General features: G+C 57.2%; 1 protein-coding gene across 1 annotated transcript in view; it reads right to left on the minus strand.

Moving 5' to 3' along the window:
* Positions 1 to 22,184, minus strand: part of FAM20C (FAM20C golgi associated secretory pathway kinase) — a 44,783-nt gene continuing 22,599 nt past the window's right edge. Inside the window, exons 4-10 of the mRNA XM_025863662.2 lie at positions 10,539 to 10,631; positions 9,655 to 9,770; positions 3,475 to 3,655; positions 2,751 to 2,860; positions 2,515 to 2,596; positions 1,606 to 1,665; positions 1 to 1,005 (exon numbers count right to left, since the gene is read on the minus strand). Coding sequence (XP_025719447.1) covers positions 756 to 1,005; positions 1,606 to 1,665; positions 2,515 to 2,596; positions 2,751 to 2,860; positions 3,475 to 3,655; positions 9,655 to 9,770; positions 10,539 to 10,631 — 892 coding nt within the window. The 3' untranslated portion in view covers positions 1 to 755. The remainder of the gene's footprint in view (positions 1,006 to 1,605; positions 1,666 to 2,514; positions 2,597 to 2,750; positions 2,861 to 3,474; positions 3,656 to 9,654; positions 9,771 to 10,538; positions 10,632 to 22,184) is intronic.

Below are 22,184 nucleotides of genomic sequence, written 5' to 3' on the forward strand. Positions count from 1 at the left end.
TACATTTGCTCTAGTTTTATTGCACTTTTACCACATTGCAAACTATTCCACAAAAATGCCGCAAAATTAAGCCTGTTGCTGAGGCCCTTGGAGGAGCCTATGTGATGTATTTACACCAGCTATCAAAGCAAAGTCAGAAGGCGAGCAGCACCCTCGGCCGCCAAGGGAAGTCACAGGTGCTGCTGGGCGGCTCTGAGAAACGGAAGACGTGGTTGTTGACGTCACTCTGAAACCGGGAGTCTGTCAACCAGCCTGTGACGCCATGGGGAGCCTCCGGTGCCCAAGCCGGGGCTGTCAGCCATCTGGCTGCAGGGCCGCCGGAAGGGAGGAGAGATGGGAGTTTGTTTCAAGTTAGGTCCAGAGTGTGGGTGCACTTGGCGGGACAGTCCAGCCCCAGGGGCACAGCCCCCATGTATGCATTTGGTAGATGGTGTGGGGTCTGCATCGGTGTCACTATTTATATACATAGACACCATGTATAAATACAAAATAGTAAATAAAGGCTTCCTCTCCATACAAAAAGGGTGGGTTGCCCCTGCCGCCAGGCTGCCTCGTCCATGAGCACAGAGCGCCCCTCCCCAACCTTCTGCGGTCTCGAAAGCGAATACAGTGAGTCCTGTCGGGCCCACTGCCAAAGGAGCTCACATTCCCGCGGTTCCTGACTCCAGGAGTGGCCCGTCCGTTCCTGAAGTCACTGAATTCACAGCGTGGACGCGCCCGTCCCTCCTCCATGGCAGGCCGGCGGCTCTCGGTCACTACCTGCCGGGGGGGACTCTGTGCTCCGGGTCCAGGTCATCCTCCACCACGCTGTGGGGCCCACCCTTCTCCACGCAGTCCCTGATGGCCTGCAGCACGATGCGCAGCCGCCGGTCCAGGGCCTCTAGGTGTGGCCGGTACAGGATGGGGGCCACCCGGTCCTTGCGCAGGGACTCGGCCATCATCAGGCTCAGCCGGTACTCCTCCTTGGCCAGGAGCTGCAGCCGAAGGTAGGTGGACTTCCTGACCCTACAGGGAGAAAGACGTCAGGCCCCAGCCTCCGGGAACTGGGGACAGGGGAGGCCAGCTCTAAGTGGGGGGTGGCTGCAGGTTGGTCCCTGGCCTGCTCCGGCCCCTGCCTCCCAGAGGCACCACGGTGAGGGTCCTGCCTGGCAGAGCAGGCGGCCATGGGAGGCTTGGCGGTGCCCGCAGGGACCCGAGACTCCAGGCAGACGCAGGGCGGGGAGGGGTGGCCCACGCGTCTGGGAGACCGAGCCCGGCTCAGCCCCACACACCTGCCCCGGCAGGGTGCAGCTGGTTCTGCCCCATGGCCCGTTGCCCCAAGCCTAAAGGGAAAAAGTTGGGTGGGGAGCCCCACAGAGGGTTGCAGCGAGTGGCACCGAGTGCTGGGGGGTCAGGACGGCTGTCTGAGCCTCAGCAAGTTCATCTGTGAGACGGGCCGTTACGACCGGCATGAGCTATGTGCCGGGAAGGGCTGCGGATGCTGGAGCTCGAGCTGCTCAGGCTCGGGGTGCTGTGCCGTGGGAGTGGGGCTTGGGGGCCTCTGCCCAATCTGTGGCTGGGCTGGGGGCTCCCGGGCGGGGGGGCGGGCAGAGGGAGAGGCCATACCTGCAGCACTGCTGTAAAGGCACCAGAATGGACAGCTCATCATGGGAATATTTCCCAAACCTGCCAAAGAAACGCAGAATTGTTGGGGGTGCAACATGCAGCAGGACACCTGTGTGCAGAGCCTGCAACATGCACCCCACGGGGGACCCGAGAACGAGCAGCACCTCGTGTGTGCCCTGCTGGAGTGCCACAGCTATGGACGACTGGGCAGTGTGTCCCCAAGACCCTGTACAGTGTGGCCTGGTCCCTGCTGTCTCCAGACGCAGGGCCTGGGACAAGGGAGGTCCCTGAAAGCAGCCTGGTGTTCTGGCCGCTGCACTGGACAGAAGCTCACAGATGCGGGGTCTGAGGCAGGCTGAGTGGAGAAGGCACCAGGGTGAGTCAGCCCAGGGTCCAGCCCCGCTGCTGTCTTTGACAGCACGGCCCGCGCACACCGACTGTCGGGTGCCCGATGCTGACTTGTCTGAGGCGTTAACCTCTTAGGAATGGCAGGGCCCTGCATGCATACCCATCAGGCAGATGTCTCTCCTAGGTGGCCCAGGACTGCCCAGGGGCCAGCCAGCGGTGGCCACAGGCCCTCTTTGTGGGGCAGGGAGGGCCATTTGTCCCAGCTAGGCAGTCCCACATGACCACGTGAGGGGTAAAGTGCACCTCACGGCTCTGCCCTTCTGCGCAAGCAGACTCTGCGCCTCAGTTTCCCCAGGGCAATACGAGGACATAACAGGACCCAGCACACAGGGTGACCCTGAGGACCAGGAAGAGTAACACTACAGGCGCTTCCTGCCGACAGGAGCTGGAGGCTAGGGGCCAGCGCCCCGCATCACACACACAGCGTCCTTGGGGGACGGCCACCATCCCCCACTCGGAGCCCTGCCCTCCCGGGTCTGGAAGAGCAAGAACATGGCTCACCCTCTTCCATTGTCTAAGTGGATGATAAATGTCTCGTTCCCAAACTTCTCAAAAGTCTCATAGTGGTGGCGGTCCATGTTCCCTGTGGAGAGAAGCAAGCTGAAAATTCAGGGCTGTCCCCCGCTCCCCACGTCTGACCCTGGAGCCAAAGCGACAGAGCAAAGCAGGGTGCTTGGCCACAGCTGGGTCAAACGCAGGGTGGGAGCTCCCGGTGCAGGCTGGGGCTGCCGACATACCCATGAGGAAGTCAAAAATGGTCATGTCCATGATGTCCAGGACACGATGGCTGCTGTCATAGGGGGGTGTCTGCTTCACCTCCTCACAGTAGTCGGGGTCCACTTCCCACCTGCAGGGGAGCCAGTGTGAGAAGGCCAGTTTCCCCCTCCGTGTGGACAGGGAGGCCCAAACCAGCTCAGCACAGCAGGATTACTTCAGCGAAGACTGGGGGTGGAGAGAGGTGTCACCACAGAACAGTGCTGCCAGCTAAGGCTGCATTAACAGGAGTAAGGGGCTGGGAGGTGATCGAGCCATGTCTGGAGGCTGCCGTTAGCCCCAGGTGCCAGGTTTCTGGAGGGTCCCTGTTAGGGCCTGGACACCACACTCCCAGGCTCAGAGGGGCCATCTCTTTTGCATGAGGGACAAGAAGGCGTGAAAGCGGAGTTCCAACCCCGAGAGGCTGTTTCCAGACTGCAGTGGGCCGGTCAGCACCCCTGGGGGGACGCATCTGGTTCGCAGAGTCCGGCAGCCCTTCCCGCCATCTACTCAGGAAGGGGTGGTCTCGCCCACACTGGGGGCAGGCGAAGCTGGGTGTGCCTCCCTTCCTTCATACTCCTTATACCCTGTGGCCGTCCACAGGCCTGAGGCCCCTCTGAGCAAAGTGGGCAGGAGCCTCTCAGACCCCGTGATGTCAGAATAAGGAGGATGTGGGCCACGCGTGGGGGGTGCCCGCCCGACACTCACTCTGCCTTCTTGCGCTTGTGGTACGAGCGCCGCCAGGGGTTCCGCCACGTCTTCCTCTTGGCGAGGGACAGGTCTGGCAGGAAGGCCGCCAGTGAGCCCTCTATCTGGTCCGGCTTCCCACACAGGGCATGTTCCGTGGAGCAGTAGTAGGAACACTCGCCATAGAAGCAGATGTTGTTGGCTGGTGGCAGACGGGCACACCGGTGAGCGGGGAACAACATCCTCCACGCCAGCCCTCCCCACACATCTGTCCTGGGCCCGGCCCCCGTCCACACCATCCGTCCGATGGGCCCCCGTCCACACCATCTGTCCGACGGGCTGGGCTCACCCACTTTTTCACACCAGATCTCACAAATTGCTGCAACCTGTGGCACAGAATGCCGAGGCCCAGAGAGGGGGGCTGACCTGCCCGAGGCCACACAGTGGGAGCTGGGGTTGGGATCTCCCACTAGCATCTATTGAAGTTCTAGAGCCAATGCTCAGTGGCTTAAAAAAGGCATTCTCACCATGAAGAAAGTGTAGCACTCCACAGTGGGAGAGGATGCTTGCAAATCATATCTCCGACAGGCATCGAGCATGTAGCACATATGAAGAACTCGTACAACCCAATAATAAAAAGATAAATAGCCCAACTCATAAATGAGCCAAGGAGTTCAACAGATATTTCCCCAAAGAAAATACAGAAATGGCCAAAAAGGACATGAGAAAGATGCTCCACACCTTGGTCATTAGGGGAGTGCAAGCCGAAACCACAGTGAGACACTGTTTCTTGCCCACCAGGCTGGTTTCGGTCAAGAGAACAGACACTAAGGGGTATTGCTGAGGGTGCGGAGACATGGGAGCCGATTCAGCACTGGTGGGATGTAAGCCCGTGCTGCCGCTGTGGAAGCCAGTCTGGTGGCTCCTCCAAAAGTTTGGCGCAGAAGGACCACACGATGCAGCAATTCTACACGCAAGAGAAGCGAGCACCCGTCCACTCGGCACTGGACACAGAGGGTCCCAGCAGCTCTGTTCACACTGGCCGAAGAGTGCATACAAACCTTGTGTCCCCCCAGGGGTGTCCCTCCCTAAAATGGCGCCCTGTTCACCCACAGGAGGAATGCCTACATCGTGGACGAACCATAAAAACATGATGCTCAGTGAGAGAAGCCACATGCTGTTGCATTCTGTGTGTGTGAAATGGTTCAGGGGTGCTGGGGCGACTGCTAATGGGTGAGGAGAACATTCTGGAATTGGTGGTGATGCGGCATGTCATGAATGTACTAGAAACCACAGAATTCCACACTTCAAAATGATGAGTTTCATAAAAAATAAAGCAGGGTAAATTTAACTCAATTTAACCACGATGTACAGGCACATTACTTAAAAGAAAAAGAATAAAATGCCTTGGTCGTTTTGTTACCAAAAAAAGATGGTAAGTTTTATGGTATGTGACTCAAATCTACACAAGTCATTTAATAAAGCATGCGTCTCCTGCGGCTCAGTTTGCTGATTTGTTCCTGGAGGCCCCAGCCAGTTTTCCCTTGCTGGTCCGGGATGCGATGGCACTTGTGTATTTACCGATGGAATTCATGTTCTCATGTTCAGTTACTTTGTGTGTCTGCATACGTAGGGTTATGGCAGTCAGAACGGCAGGCACCAGGCACAGGCCCCTTGCCAACTGTGCAAATGGCCAGTTTCCCAGACGAGGGGGTCTCCTGACCACTCAGAGTCTCCATGTCTGGTGAGCACCATCTGGAGGACACGGGAAGGCGGCCCAGGGGCTCCCACCGTGCTGCCCGAGCACAGCGAGTCCCCGCCTGGATCACCTGCCTCTCTCCCTCCCTGGACCTTGTGATCCCAGAGCCAGCACTGGAGGACAATCCGGGAAGAGATCGTCTGTGATCTTGCCTGTGTGTTGACCCAGTCTATCAGCATCCCACTGATGCACCATATAGCCTCAACCGAGGTGGCAGCTCCACTTTCAGGATGAAAATCTTTATCTGCTCCTGTTGGCTGGCGCCCGGGGCTTTGCAGTCTCAGAGCCGAAGCTGGCTTGAGATGGATTCATGCACAGAGAGAAGGGTATGTTGTGAGCGCACAGCGTTTTCCTCATGGGAGATCCAAATCTGGTTTCTAGAAGAATAGCCAGGGTGGGGCCCAGAAAGCTTCCCAGGGGTGCAACCTTGGTACGGGGCTCCACCTCCTCGTGCCTCCGTGTCCCCACTTGAATGAGGGCTCATGGGCTGGGTGTTAAACAAGGTGACCAGGTCGAGTCAGATGTCTGGCAGCGAGTCAGGGGCCAGTGCAGGGGAGTGGCCATTAGCTCAACCCTGCGCTTGGGCAGGAGTGGGCGAGGGGGAAGAAGGAGCGCCAGCCCTTTTCCATCTCGGTGAGGACAATCGAGGTAGTCGGCGGGGGAAAACCTGCCTTCCCTGTCACCCTGGGGCCACCTCCTCCAACACCTGAGACCTTGGGGGGAGACGGGCTGAGGAAGGACCCAGTCTCTGTGGAGTCGGCAAGCATGTGACTCTGCACAAGGACCCTCCACCTGTGAGGAGCCTTTCAGGTATCTGCCTGGCGCTCAGCACAGCTGGGTCCTGGCCCAGCCTGCCTCCGCACTGCTGAGCGGCGGGGGGCACTTAGCTGCTCTCCTGAGAGTGAGCGCCACATCCTGACGCCGTTCTCCGTATTGCCTGGGGCCTGCCTCTACCACACAGAAAGACCGCAGCTTGCCTGAGCTCGGCCCGCCTCCCAGCTCACCAGTCCTCCCACCAGCTGCTGGCCCCGGGCTGGGCTGGGCAGGAGGGCCGTCTCCACCTCGTACACACCCCTCCGGCTCCTGGCTGGCGCCAAGCTCCTCCCCGGCTGCTGGGACTTTCCCCTCTTACGACTGACCCCAGACAGAACCACTCAGGCCTCTGGAGGTGGAAGGGATGTCCACCGTGCGCCTGGCTCTCGAGCAGAGTTCGGCATCTGCAGCAACGTTGCAAGGGGATGGTTCTAGAAGTGCAGGCAAAGCAAAAAGCCTGCAAATGAGTCTGAACAGACTTTGTTTTCTAGAATGGGGTCAAGGGGGCTCCTGCCACCCGGTCGCTTTAGAAAAAACCACACATCTCTGCGGGCTTTCGGGAAGAGATCCGGCTGACAGAGTGGGGCTGCATGTCGGAGTTGCAGGCACAGCTGGGAATGCCGTCCGGAGCCGGGAACGGGGGTCCAGCCGTCTGAGCGGTGAGACACAAGATCCCGGCAATCGTGGCACCAAACGCAGGCATCACCGAGATCTCCACAGGGCGCCCGGGAACACGCCATAGTGGCTGACAACTCCAGTGCACGGAAGGCACGCTATACCACCAAAGTGGGACAGACACGTGTCTTAACCTGCTTAGACTAGTAACCGACTCTGTCTTTTGTTTATAAAAAGGAATCCACAAGCCTTCACCCACCACCTGTGGGACATCAGTCATGGGGTTCTGGACGCTGGTGGCTGCATGGCCCCTTCTCTGAGAGCCCCCAGCAAGGCTGCCATGTGCCCTGGCGAGCACCTGCAGACCCAGGAGCGGGCTCCTGAGGGGAGGCCCCTCTGCACCAAGAAGGCAAAACAGAGAAACTTCTTGATCCGTTTGTCTTTCTTGACACTTCAAACCCCAGCTCCTTCCCCTCATTTTGGGCAAGTTACCAAGTCCCCTCTGTCTGGGGCCCATCAACAGACGACTGGATGAGCAAACTGCAGTGCGTCCACCCAGAGCAACGGGACTCTGATATAAACAGCAACACGACCGCACGGGTGAATCTCAGGATGGTGCTGTCGAGCGCCAGAAGACAGACAGACAAAAGCACACACCGTGTGCCACCCCGACTTGTACAAAACTATAGAAAAAGCAGAGTAACCCTCAGAGACAGAGAACAGATTGCGTCATCGTGGGGGAGACAGGGCAGGATGGGACCGGGGAGGACGGACCAGTCCACGGTTTCTCTGCTTATCAACACTCGGGGGACTTGGCACTTGGATACTACTTAAGGCATGTCAATCACACCTCAGTAGAATCACTTAAAAATGGGGATGAGGAAACCATCTGCCCCCACAGTCCTGCCTCAGAATCAAACGAGGACCCCCATCACAGGTACACAGCAGTTCCTGGCATACAGCCGGTGCTCAGTAACGCTCGTGTCCCTTTGCTGTGGTAGCATTGCCCAGAACCTTCCCGCCGTGCGACGGGCGCCCCCTGTGGGAGACCTCCCCGCAGGCCCCACTGGCAGGAGCAGGCCCGCCGAGGGTCTGGGGGCTGCCCACACGGGAACGGGCTCGTTTCTGCCTGAGGGGACGCTATCCAGCCTGAGTGGCCACACGCACGATGCGCTCTCAGCAGCAACAGTCGTCTGGCCCCTCTCTGCCGACCCTACGCCAGTGTCTCCGTGGGTTCTGTGAGCCTCAGAACTAGTCCAGGACAGAAATGGAGAGCGTCCACCTGCCGTGGAAGGACACTGGCAACTGATAAGCCGGGTGGTGGGTGTGGGGGCACGGGCACATTTTATCTTAATTTTTGAACACTGAACAACCTCACCAGAAATGCTGCAATAAAAACTGCAGAACCAATTGACGAGGAGCGGCCACACAGCCCGCGTGTCCTGTGGGCGTGGCCCAGCCTGGCCTCCGAGGGGTGGCAGGGGAGGCTGGAGGTGCAGGTGCTGGAGGCACCCAGGCAGAAGACAAGAGATCCCGGAGGCCCTGACGGGCAGAGGTGGAGGAGGAGCTCGACGTCTCAGGGGGATTCCAGCAGAGAGCGCAAGAACCCAGAGTCGAGGAGGCAGGTTTCCAGCCTTGGAGAAGAAGGACCTTTCCAGAAGTTCAGGCTGTGTAAACAGGAGCCAAAGAGCTCCCCATCCCCGGGGGTGTGCAACCTGCAGCTGCGGACAGGCTTAGACGAGGCTGACCGAGAGGCCCTCAAAGACCCCTCCCCTTTGGTTTCTGGTCATGGGCTGGACACGCTGCGGGCACATGGAGTCGGGGCACCTCCCTCCTGCCTCTTGGGGGATTTCTGTCGTACTTTCCTTCGATTAACGGGCTCTGAGAGGAGGAGGCTATCGGATGTGTTGAGCCTCGGATGACAGAAATGAAGCCTCACTAAGTCGTGGGGCTTGACTCTGACAAATATGTGAATGCTTTTAAGAAAACATGCACCCTGAACAACCACCAGAAGCCAGGTCCAGGGCCTCTCCAGATGCAGCCACTCAAGGGCCTTGCGTGGGTCCTATGTTCATGAACTAACAGAGATGGGCACACGGTGTGGCCACGGCATTCCTGCGGACAGGCCCTCACCACCGGGAGGGTCTCTATCCCAGGGTGGGTCCATGCTCATCCCTGCACTCCACTGCTCAGGCATCGCTGGGACACCCCCAAGAACTGCATATAAGGGCAAAATTCCTGTGAGGGAGAAGGTGTTCCCCACACTCAGGCAGAGCAAGCCTGGTGGCAGCTCAGCATAGGGCCTGGCTCAAGGGAGGTACTCACAGGGACGGAGAGACGGACAGACAGGCTATCATGGAGCCTTGAACACCAGAGTTCAAAGCACCTGGGGCAGGTGGTTCGGTCAGTATGACTTACAGTTTGTGTCTGCACTTGAGATTAAGGATATGAAGTCCTAAAGGTTTTCATAAACATCAGCACCTCTCTCTCGACAGCACAGGGCACATGCAAGGCACATGCAATGCTGACCACTGAGGACCAGGCGGGGCCGCCGCTCCACTCCCGCTCCAGCTGCAGAGCTGAGGAAGGGCAGGCGGCCCGGTCCCTGTCACTACGTGAGGGTCTTGCTGGGGTGTTTCTTAATCCGGGAAAGTTCAGAGAACAGAGATTTCTCCAGCCGGACCTCCTGGAGGAGACTCTCCAGAGAGGCTGGGAGTTTCCAAAAATGAACTCATTTTGCCTTTTGAAACAAATAAATGGTAGATTAAAAAAAAACCTGTATGCCCAGACCAGGGGATTGAGTCAATGATGATAACATGGCCATTTCTGGCACCCTTTTAAAATTATGATGCAGATGCACCCGACGTGGAATGGGCACCCCTCCTGTGGTCAAGCAGTGGGCTGGATTATACAAGAATTCTTTCCAGTTTCTTTCTTCTATTTTGGAAAGGTAAGCAGGCTCATGGTGACTGTGTGTGGGAAGCCTGGAGAGGGGCCTCCCAGGTGCAGGTTACCTGGGGAGATGAAGAAGGTTCTCCACAGCTTCTTGTCCCTTGTCACATCCCGGATCTCCTTTGTCATGTTGACCATCCTGCCGGCCACGGGGGGGACCCGGCGGAAGTCCAGGATCCTGGCGGGAAAGTGACAGGGAAAGGGTCTAACCTCCATACCCTGGCCCGCTGCAGGCTGAAATGGAATGAATACCTCTCTCTCTTCATTCTGAGTCGGGGTCTCCCACCCCCTGGATTCTGGGAACTGATCCCAGAGCCAGGCCCCTGACTGCCCCTGGAGGGCACAAAGCTCTGGGTGAGCAGGGGAGCTGCTGAGAGGCTCACCCACACGGTCACCCATCACCACCTGCCCAGCTCCCCAGCAGCAAGGGACCGTGTGGAGACCACAAAGGAATTCACATTCTGCCTGGCAGAGCTGTCCCAGAAGAGGGGTGATGGGGGAGCAGGTGTGGAGACGTGTGTCCCTCGGTCTTACCACGGCCCCAGAGTTTACATCCTGAAACACGCTGCATTAAAATTCCCAGCCCTCCTACTCCTTCCCTATCTTCTTTTCCGTTCTTCCCAATGGGTCACGTCCACCCTGGTCACTAGCTGCTCCGGAGGATCTCCTGTCTGGCACCGTCCTAGGTGTGGGCCCACAGCAGGGAATGTCTGTCTGGGTTGTAACATCACCAGGGCGAACACCAGCTCTGTGCTGCAGAGCAATGGTCACCAGCATGGGCTGTGGGCTCACTATGCCTCAGTTTCCCCTCCTCTGTACAATGGGGCTAACGACAGGACCCCCTCGGCTGGGTGTGGGGGGAGGACCCCCTCGGCTGGGTGTGGGGGGAGGGCCCGGCCCACCCACATACGGCGCTCAGACCTAGGGTGCAGACAGGAGGACTCACCTGTCCAGGTGGAAGGCAGCGATCTCTGCGTTGTGCCTCTCGTAGTCAGAGAAATAAAAGAAGTCAGGGGGTGTCTCCTGCTCCCTCGTTTGCCTACAGAAAAGGGGATGAAACCAAGGGTTTATCGCTGTCAAAACCCTCCGGTGAAAGGGTGCTGGTGGGTTGTACTGGCTGGCAAAAACAGGCTGTCAAACTCCGAAGACTACGGTGAGCCGGTTGTTAAAGTCATCCTTGAAAATCAGCTTATACAAACATACAACTACGTAAGTTACATTTAAAGAGCAATAAACATTTAAACCTCATCACTTCCCGCTTATTTTATGACATCCTACTGTTTGCTCCTGAGGCTGCTGACACCTCTTGCCTCTGCAGGTGCAAACCACATCATGAGGTGATGCGTGTCCCCAACGCCACCTTTAGTGACCTCATGCTGAGAGCTTGAAGTCAGCCGGTGAGGAAGTATTTGCACCACAGGATGGGCAAACTCTTCCAGTCAGGCTCTTCCCTCACAAAGGAGCTGGCTACTAAACACTGATCAGCCCACCACCAACCCGGTCCATAACACCAGCCAAACAGGTTTTCCAGAAGGGTGGATGGCAAAAGGCAGCCCCTTGCCTGAGCCCAGGGCGTGTGGATGACGGAGGGGCCGGGGGCAGCAATCAGCCCACACAGAACGAGATGACTTCCCTGGGGCATGAGCTGGGGACTAAGTTCAGGCTATACAACTGTCCCTCAGCCTGTTCTCAGCCATCTACCAGTCCACCTGCCCAGACAGAGTCCCCCTGAAAGATGCGAGAGAATCTGGGAAGCTTTCTTGGGGTCACCGGTGGGACACACTTCTGAAGCCTACAGCAGGTGATCCATTTTCCAGTGTCCATCAGGGCACCCGCCAGTTAGGACTGCCCACACCCAACCCAGGACTACTGCCACCAGAGACCTCCTGCCCCTCTTCTGCTCTGCCCTCCTCTCTCTCTCTCCCCTGCCACCTCCACCAAACCTCTCCTAGACCCAGCACCCAGCACACTTCCACCTCTGCACCTTTGCCTGTGCTGTGCTCTCCACCTGTACTTGCTTCCTCCATCCTTCCCAAGATTGGCCTCAACCCCCATGGGCTTCCCCTGGCAACCTGGCAGGCCTTCCTTGGCATTGGCCTTCTGCTGAGGAACTTGGTACTGCTACATTAGACCACTGTTTGCAGGGCCTGGGGGCAGGAGTGTTGAGCCAAGTGCCTGCTTTAGAACAGGTGGTCAATAAACAAATGAACTGATGGAGGAAGGACAGGGTATGGGTGCAAGTCGGTCTGCAGCCTTGAGCTCTCCCCACCCTCATTTCTTCAATTTCTACCACCATCATCATCATCTCCATCACCTCCATCACATTCATCAGCACCACCTCCACCATCATCATTGTCACCACCATCATCACCATCACCACCATTATCACCATCACCACCACCATCACATCACCATCATCACCATCACCACCACCATCACCATCATCACCACTACCACCATCATCACAACCATCACCATCATCATCACCACCATCACATCACCACCACCACCATCACCATCACCATCAACACCATCATCACCATCACCATCATCACCACCACCACCATCATCACCATCACCATCATCACCATCATCACCATCACCACCACCACCATCAACATCATCACCATCACCACAATCACCATCACCATCATCACCACTACCACCATCATCACCACCATCACCACCATCACCATCATCACCATCATCACCATCATCATCACCATCACCATTATCACCAACACCATCATCACCATCATCACCATCATCATCACCACCATCATCACCATCACCACCATCACCACCACCACCATCACCATCATCACCATCCTCACCGTCATTACCACCATCATCACCACCAGCACCATCATCATCACCATCATCACCATCACCATCATCATCATCACCACCACCATCACCATCACCATCATCACCTCCACCATCATCATCATCACCACCATCATCACCACCATTATCACCATGTGCATTGGCTTTATCTGTGATGTTACCTAGTGAGACTTTCTATTTGCCAACTCTTTGGCCTTTGTTCCCTTCTCCTTCACTCTAGCCCACTCCTCTGATCAGGTCACCCACCTGGAAAGCAGGTGGCTCTGAGCCCTGCTACTCCGGGAAGAGTCAAAACGCTTCCCAGAAGCTCTGTGACCCAGTTCCAGAACAGTTCCTGGTTCCCTCACATCTCCCACCTCGGGGCTTTCCAGTGACCTCTGTCTTCTAGCTGTTCACACAATAGGGCAGCTCTTTCCTCCACCCCGAGGCCATATACAGGCCTTCTGCTTGGCTGTCTCAGCTTCCAAATGCCCCTCCCCAGAGTGACCCCGGAAGTGCAGAGAAGTGGTGATGAGGTGCTTTTTGTCTGTGTGCTCAGTGACTGCCTTCACTCCTGAGAGGCTCCGAGGTGCTCCTGGGACCTCTGTGTCCTTTGGGCAGTCCTCTATGTGTGTTACATGCCTGTGAGTGGTTTCAAGGCTCCTATAGGCTGTGAACAACTTGGGGAAGGGGCCCCACTTAACCTGTCCTGATAAGGGTGGAGCTGGGAACTCAGGAAACACCCAAAGGGGAGGGGGTCATGTGGGTGGGAAGGTGGGCTCCAGTGTGGGCCTCCCCACTCATTTGTTTTAGACAGAGTGCCTGTGGGCTGGAGTGAAGGTGCCTAGGTCAGCACTGTGCAGACCTGGCTCCCCAAGGCCAGTGGGCAGGGCTGAGTGAGTGTGTTAGACCTCTGGACCCTCAGCTTCCCCAGCTGTAGAACGGGGATAGTTCTGGGCTCTGGGTGTGGCCCGCTGACCCCAGCTCCTGTCATCAGAGTGGTCAGGACTCACACACACAAGTGGGGAGCTCGAAGTAGGCCCAGGACTAACCGGTAAGGGTGCTCAGGAAGGACGAGGCTGGCTCCCTGCTGAAGGTCTGTGCCCAAATCAACAAGGGAACAAGGGTAGTGGAAATCTTCCAGCTGTGCACCACCAGTGACAGAGGGAGAAGTGCAGGGTCCACCTGGCCGGTCACCCACCTGCATGGTCTGGTGACACGACCCGAACCATTAGCTTAACTCCTGCAGGATGTCCCGACCAGCCAATCGACACCTGAGAGGAGCATTCAGGGGGTCTGAGAGCTGGGCTTACTCACTGCAGGGGGTATGTGGGCTCTTCTCAGGGCTGGGCCGCAGAGCAGGGGACAACATGGGGGTGTCTGTGTGGGGAGCAGGGCAGCGCAGGGGGGACTGGGAGGAGATGGGACATGGTTGGTCCCCTCTGTGTGGAGGTCGGCTTGCTTCCTGCCACATCCTGGGTGGTGCTGGAGAGCAGAAGGTGCTGCTGCTGACCCAGCCGTTTGAGGAAAACACTCTGGAAAAGTACTGAGCTCACTGCACCCAGCGGGAGACTGAACTCAGTTGAACCCAGTCACCTGGCAGCCTCCCCTTCCTCCAGGTGTCGTGGAGGAAGCTGGGCCCATCTGTGGAGGGCAGGTGAAGGGCGTGGCCTGCCCGGAGCTCTGGGCTTCTTCCTGGGGTGTGGGGCATGGAAATGTGGAAAGAAGAAGCTATCAGACACCCTGGGGTTGGCTCAGCACCCAGAGCCTGTGCCTGCCCTGATGAGGGGTGGGGAGACCGGGTGGCTGGGGATGAGTGTTTCCTGGAACACTGTGTACCTAGGAGCACAGCGCCAGCAAATTGAGGTCCTCTCCTGGGGACTGAGAGGGCCGGGGGCCGGGTGGCAGCCCCTCCCAGGGGCACACGGACAGAAGGGGCCTCCTAGTCTGGCCACACCCCCCGGGGGGTCACTGCCCCCACACAGGGAGCATTCAGAGCCTGGGGGCCCCACCCCAATGGCCTCTGAGGTCTGAGTGAGCCCCACCTGCCCGTGGGAAGGCCTGAGCAGCAGGGAAATGGAAAAGTGTACGCTCACGTTCCTCAGAAAACAGCAGCTGAGGAATCAGGCACAAACCACAGGCAAGGACACGGTTTCAGGGAAAGGCTTTGGCAGCAGCGACTGAGGGTCAGAGCAGGAAGACAGGCAGAGCCTGGAGAATTCAGGAGGCCTGGATCCCGGGGAAGGTTTTGGTCCTGCTCTCTAGGAAGGCCCCCAAACCTCACAGAAAACCGCACTGGGCCCCACAGGCCAAGAGAAAGCAGGCAGTGGAGGGCAGCCCCAGGGGTACACTGAGCACCCCAACACCCTTAAGCCCAGGCCCGCTAAACCCTGGCAAAGGGCTGCTCAGGACCAGTTCTTGGGGCCTCCCTCACTTCCACATTCCCTCTCTCCCTCCTCCCCAGAGCTGACCACACCCAAACCCTCTTCCTTTAGAGTGACTTCGCTTTGCTGGGAAATAAGCACAATAAGGGCTGATGATGCATTTTTATACTTAAGTGAGAATGACTACCGTGTTGAACTCTCGTAGGAAATCTATGGTCTAAATTTCCTTAAAGGGCCAAAGGAACTTTGCAGATGTGATTAAGTCAGGGATCTAGAGATGGGGAAATTATCCTGTATCGTCTGGAGTGGGCGGTAATGTCATCCCAATGGTCCTTATAAAAAGGAAGCAGAGGGAGATCTAACGACTGAAGAGCCACAGTCGTGGCTTCGAAGAGAGAGGTTCTGGGAGAGAATCTGTTTCCTCACCTCCTCCAGCTTCTAGAGGCTGGCTGCCTTCCTCTGCAAGGAAGTACATGGTCTCCCAGAGCCTCCAGAAGGGACACAGCCTGCAGGTCCCTTTTAGATTCCTGACCTCCAAAACTGCAGAATATGTTCATGTTGCTTTACGCCACTAACTTTGTGGTGGTCTGCCGCGGCAGCACAGGGAACTCGTCTAGAGCCTTTGGCAACCCCAAAGCAGCAGGGAGGACACGGTGATTTAGCAACCTTGGAACGGTTATGAAATCCGGTCTATTTCCGCAGATCTGGTCATGCCATCACTGCTACATTTATGAGACTTCGAAGAACTGATGCAGAACATTTTGAGAGAAGGTTTTCGCAGAAGCCAAAGAGAGGCAGAACCCAGTAAGTACCACAGGAGTCCCTCCAGGCTCCGATCCGTGTCCCCATTTTAGTGACAAGGAAGTCTGAGGTCGGCAAAGGGGAAAAGGCATGTGCAGAATCACACAGCTAGCAATGGGTTCTTTCTTCAGGGTCCCCCAAGGTCTAGGTCCTAGGACTGCCCGAGGGACCCAGAGCCGGGTCAGGTGCCAGGTTCCTTGGGGACTCGGGGAGGCTGAGTGCAGGCTTAGAGGTCTGGCGGCAGGAACAGTCCCTGAGTCCCCAGAGTGGTCCTGGCTCCCAACAGCTGTGATTTCCGCACCCGAACTGGCCCTCAACACAGTGGGACCCCTCCCTTCCTCCTTTACAAGCACGCCCCCCTCCACCCCCGCCCAGTTCCCACTGTCACTATTAACATCTCTACGTTCTTTAAGTTGTGGGAAAACAGAAAACTTGTGCTTGGTTAAAAATAGAGGAAATTGGCAGCTTTTTACCGAAGCCTGTGGGGGAAGAAAAGCCAACAGTATGCAGCTCTTACTATGAGCTAAGCAGTGTATGTGGATTCACTCCCCGCACCTCCATGACAGCCTGTGAAGTGTCCCCATCCACAGCCAGATCGGAGCCAGTCAGAGGGGTCTCAGCTTGCACGTGGAAGGCCTGATTCAGGGCTGTGCACGCGGATCCACGGCCCTGCTTCCGCCTCACGGTGCCCCAGAAAGGCTCTGACATGGGAGGCGGGGTGGGGGGTGGGCTGGGCCCCCGTGACCATCTTTTCTAAAGAACAGACTCAGCCCCACTCAAAGGCTGAGGCAGGAGTTAGCCAACTACAGGCTGTGGGACAAATCAGCCCGTCACCTGACCGCTTAAGTAGCTTTATCCGGGCGGTCCCATCACCCATCACTGTCTCTGGTGTCTCTGCTCCCCTCCCACAAGGACACAGGAGGGTGCATTCAGGCCCCAGCTGGCTAATCCAGGTTCCCAGGACCAGGGTTTGATATCCTGGGGACCCTGGTTCCCATGTCCAGGGATAACCTCAGGGAGGCCAAACACCAGATAAGGTGAATGCTTTCCCTTTCCTCCTGAACACACAGCAGATCCCTGACTCACCAAATGAAGGTGCAGAAGCAAAAATTAGCCTTTCTATCCTGGATAATTTTCCCATCACTCACATAGCAGAAAACAACCACCTTGTCATTAAAGAGTATATTAAGCTGTTTGATAGCAGGTTTTCGGCAGATGTTCTGGAAGGGGAGAGAAGGGCCTCTCCCTGGCAGCTACTTCAGCATGACCTTTCAGCCCTTAAGGCCCACTGAGTATTTCCTGCTAATTCCGGCCCCATGTGGGTATGGGGGATCTGCTTGTTTGGTAAAACATGCTCGTTATATTCAAAACCTCTGGCACCTGTTCATCCATCCAGGCTCTCTGGATCTGACCCATGTTGTCAGCTGCAGAAGCCTCTGCGGGGCTCTGTGGCTGCAGAGGAGCCATGGTCATCACCCCAATCAGTGCCTGCTGGGCCCATCCGTGCTCACCACACCTGCAGCGCCTGCACGCCAGAGAAACTTCAAGAGTGAGGGCAACAGAAAGGCCGGGAAGAGTGGGAGGCCCCAGTAGACTCGTCATGGGGCTGGGAGACCCTGCATAATGTGTGCCGAGCAGAAGACGCACTCACATGAACTTGGCCCCAGAAAGCATGCCTGTTCCACAAGAATTTGGAGGTGTGACGGTTACAACAAGAACTTCTAGTCCAGTTGTGAAGACAGGCGGGTGCACTGGCCTCTGAGGGACCTGGCAGGGAGGACACCCTGGGAGGTGCAGTGGGAGCAGGGCTCGGTCACCCGGCTCTGGTCTTGTCTGTACACCAGACACCTGGCCAAGTGCCCAGTTCGAGGAGGTGGCCGAGGGAGGGACCTGCACGTTCACAGGACTTTAACCTGTTGAGATGGCCACCCAGACCGTGACCATGCCCTTAGCCGACACTGCCTGACTTGGGGTGCTGTCCGGCAGGGTCCAAGCCGGTCTTGGTGGAGGATGTGGTGCGTGCCCAGCAGGTGGGCAGCTCTGGCGAAGGCCTTGGCTCTGGCAAGTGGTGGCCAGTGCCTGGTGCTTCTGGTGCGATGTGTTCATTTCCATGGCTCACACCAGCTTTGGAAGCCGCTGCCCGCCACTGAGAGCCGGCAGGGTGCAGCCACCATGAACACTCTCCCTGCCACTCTCTTAGGGCCCTCCACGGTGCTGGCGCCTTGGCCGTGCAGGACAGGGGTGGTGGCCTCCAGCCCAGGGACGCAGATCTGGCCTGTTGTTGCCATGCTGAGCCAGGACGCTGGCCCCAGGTGGCCGCTTCTGGAGTGCCACAGACTCTTGGGGCTCCCTGACCTGTGGAGGGGGCCTGAGCCCTCGCAGAGCCGGCCCCTGGCAGAGACCCTTGGCATCATGCAGGCTGGGGAGTTTTCTGAGCTTGGCTGCCGAGCCCTCCTGTCCAGAAGCCATGGGGCAGGAGACACGAAGCCAAGACAGGGCCCAGGGCGGGGCTGCCTACCAACCTGTTTTCTGGTTTTGGCAAAATTTCTCTGATGGCCACGGGCCTCATAACAACCACGGCTGGTGGACGGGTTTTCCTCCTGGCAACGTGTTACTGAGGCACACACCTGCACATGTTCCTGAAGGTGACACCGTGAGCCTCGGCCACCAGGGCTTCAGCATAGGTGCCTTGCCGCCATGCAGGTGACCCCGGGGGAGCCTCCAGACCCGCGGCTCCTGCTCTCCCACAGGTCTCTTCGAGGTGAGCCACACAAGAGAAAAGTCACACATCGGTTTGTTTGGGTGGAAAAACGGCCAATTTAGTGAAAACCAATCTAAAAGTGATTCAAAGTGGGGCGCCTGGGTGGCTCAAACTCTTGATTTCGGCTCAGGTTGTGATCTCAGGGTCATGGGATCGAGGCCTTTGTTGGGCTCCATGCTCAGCAGGGAGTCTGCTTGGGATTCCCTCTGCCCCTCTCCCTCTGTGCTCGCATGTGCACGCGTGCCCACTCTCTCAAATAAATAAATCTTTACCATGAAAAGTGATTCAAAGATGTGTAACTGTAAAGAAAGCCTGAGGTTATTTCCATTTAAGAATACTTGCAATGACTTAGACTTGATTTCAAAAGTACCGGGGGAAAACAATTCGTTGGAAAGTTTAAGATCCACTGTGTTTCAAATACCCTTCTGCCAGGTCATCCAGCATTCATGGGGTTGAGTAAGGAACGACACTAGATGGGGACGAATGAATCTTCTCCAGCAGCTCTGAAAACACAGCTGTGCACGTCTTTGTGTTTTTAGGGCCCTGTGGTTCACCGTTTTTTAACAGGTGATAACAAGATGAGGCGGCACCATGTTCCCGATCCACTAAACCGTGGACTGACCATTCAGCACCAAAGTGACTGCTCTGATGTAGTTTTTCCTCCAGTCAGAAAAACAAACTCATCCAGAGGGTGGGGGCATTCCAGCTCATTCTCCAGGCTTGTTTAAGGAGATCTTCAGTCTGCAAAACCCCCTTTTGTCGTGTAAGAAAGAGCCAGACTTGAGAGAAGTCCCTGACTTCCATTTGCTTCCCCAGCACAAGGAAAATGAAAAGGGTATTTTCCTTCCCTCCTTTTAATCTTCCCTCTCTTTTAAGACAATTAGAATGACGGCCCACATACTGGCAGACACCCCGGAGACCATGATAACCAGAGAAAAACACAGGACACCCTTGATATTTGCTGTTTGGGAGAACATTTTTGGAAAAAATGACTTGCCTTTAAACAAAGGGGATCATCTTTGCCAGAAGCCGCCAGGGAAGCGGATGCCACAGAGGGCCGGGCAGCTGGCCAGAAAGGGGGGGGAGATGGGTCCAGCCTGGCTGCTCCGTGCGCGGACTTCAGCTTCCCCATCTGTACCACGGGGGTAAAGCAGGTGCAGGTGCAGAACCACACTCTCGGAAGGGTTTATGACATTTTTACCATATATTCGTTTTCTTGCCAGGTTCTCTGCAACTGCTTTGGAATTGTTAATCATTTCCTTTCCTTTTTATTTTGTTAAGCAAAGGAATTCCCAGCTGCCAAGTGAGAGCAGGAGAGGGTGGTTCACTTCCGTGGGCAGGCTTGGCTGACGGTAAATCGACGGGGTGCTTGGGGAGGCTGGAGTGACCTCAGCTGCTTTGGGACCGTGGAGAGGGCGAGCCGGCATGAGCGCCCATGCTGGGCCACAAGGGTCACAGACAGAGCCACGGAGCAACACTCCCTTGGGGCCACGGTGCCAGTGTCATGCAGCTCTGCAGTTTTGTGCCTGTGGGCAGCGATCCCTACGCTGAGACTCTGGGGCCCCCTCTGTGGACGCAGTGCGGAGACAGTCCTCCTCACGTGCTCGTCTGAGCCAGCTCCCGGGGCTTATGGCCCTCTTGTAAGGATGTGCTGCCTTCTCCAAGCGGGCAGCGCCAAAGCCATCTTTCCCGTGGGCTCTGCTGGCCAGGGGCAGAGCAGGTCCCTGTGTCCTCAAAGTTGTGTGTGGAGACACCAGGATCCCAGGGGAAAAGCTTGCAGTGGACCCCAGGGCAGCAAAGCTGGGGTTGCTGTGGGAGGAGACCCTTCTCCAAGGCCCCATATGGTGCTCCTGGCCACAGCCTCCAGCAGATCGAGAGAGCCCCACTCTGTCCCCAAGTCTGCTTCTCCTGTTGTCTCTTCTCAAGCTGATTAAATCCAATGCGTTCTTGGTGCGGTGGAACTCAGGGTGGACAGCTGTCTTTCAACGGTGCCGCCGGGCAGATGCGGGCTGCTCTGGGCCGCTGGAGCCCCAGCTGCTTGGCCTCCTTCGGGCTGTGTGTCTCTGAGTCTCTCGAAAGTCTGCTTCTGGTTGTTACTTAATTTGTTTTTTCATTGATAAGGTCCATGTTTTTTCTGACTCTAACCCATGAAGCTGGAGACAACCCAAGTGCCCTGCAGCTGAGGGCCTACAGGGTAAACGGCCATACGCAGTGTAGCATCTGCTCATCACCCCCAGAAACGGAAAGCACGCAAGCTGAGTGCTCCATAGCCACACACCAGAGGCCCCCGGGGGGATGCGGCACAGCACTGGAAGAGCCCCCACGTGCTCAGACCCTGCCTACAGGTCGCTCGAGGGACCTGTCCACACCCCACATCAGGGATCTCCGCCTGCCCCGGATCTGGAGCACCAGAGCTCTGCACCTCGGGATGCTGTGTGTGCACTGGCCCACAGTGGCCAGGACAGCCTGCTAGGGTTCTGTTCCTTGGAGTGGAGATCATGTGTGGCCCATCTGGTGACCCAGACACCAGGAGCCGCTCTGAGCCCTCAGGAGCTCCACACACCCCTCACCGGTGGGCTGTGCACATTAAACACCATCATCAGATTCTTCATCCATCCATTCATTCATTCACTCATGTGCCTACTACATGACTAGCGTTGCAGCTACAGGGCTGGGGAAAACTAACACCTGAGGCGTGCCCCGTGGAGCTCATCTCATGGTCTAGAGGAGAGCGCTCAACAGGTAAAGCTCCGATCCCTGTCACCGTAACTGTGTGTGTGTGTGTGCCTGTGTGCATGTGGGGGGCGTACTTGGAAGGATCGAACACTCAGTGGGCACCTCCTGACAACGAAGTGCTTGCTAGTTTTTACCCCCCGAATGCTGGACCCCTCAGTGTCAAACTGGTGCCCGTCTGGATGGGAGCCTGGTTGCTGCTCCAAGAGGAGCCATGGCCCACGGGGACCTAAGCCGACAACCAGCTTCAAGCCAGAGAGAAGCTGGTCCCATACCCTCTGAACCTTGACTGGGGGGACAAGTGCTAGTCTTGGCCTCCCATGTGCCCGTGCACACACGCTCTTGCACTGGGCTTGCTCTCCATCCCTTGGATGGCCACCCTGGGGCCCTCTCCACTCACCCCTCTGCAGCCAGCTGGAGAGACCCCTGCTTGGAGCCAGGCCCCAGGGTCTCAGAGCCTCCCAGAGGGTGGAGCGTCTGTAGAAATCTGACTGGTCTCCGTCTGGCACTCAGACCCCTGGGGGTTCGAGCCATTCCCCAGGGGCCGTCTGCTCCCTGCACCTGCTCCCTGCACCGGGGCAATCAGGCCATTTCTCGAGGGTTTCCGCGACTCAGGGCCCTGGTGGGAGGCTGACAGTGTCAGCAGGCTGCTCTGGAGATGTCCAGCAGTGCTAGGTTGCTTGGAACCCTGGCCTCTGTCCCCCCGCACTACCAGCATCCTGGACCTGGCTTTTCTTGTCCTCACAGGGACATCCTCTACACCCGCGCCTCCTGCCCATTGCCCACACCGGCCTGCGAGCTTGCTTAGAAGCACATCGATGGCCGCACGGCCCGCCTCACGGCACAGCTCCCCTGAAGTCCTGCCACTGCCCCCGAGAGCCTGCACAGCCGTCCCGTAGGCTCCCCCACACACTCTGGGGTCCAGCCACCCTGAACTGTCCTTCCCCAGTGCCTCTCTTGGCCAACTCCTTCTCATCTGTTGAAGCCCAGATCACGAGATCCGCCCCCTCCTCAGCCTGGCTGAGGAGGCTGTTCCTTGCTGTCTCCCTTGCTTCGTCAGGGCCGGGCCGCGATGGCTGCACCTGCT

Source organism: Callorhinus ursinus, unplaced genomic scaffold (genome assembly GCF_003265705.2).
Source record: "Callorhinus ursinus isolate GAN/ISIS: 27379988/994484 unplaced genomic scaffold, GSC_fseal_2.0 scaffold70, whole genome shotgun sequence".
Lineage (NCBI taxonomy): Eukaryota > Metazoa > Chordata > Mammalia > Carnivora > Otariidae > Callorhinus > Callorhinus ursinus.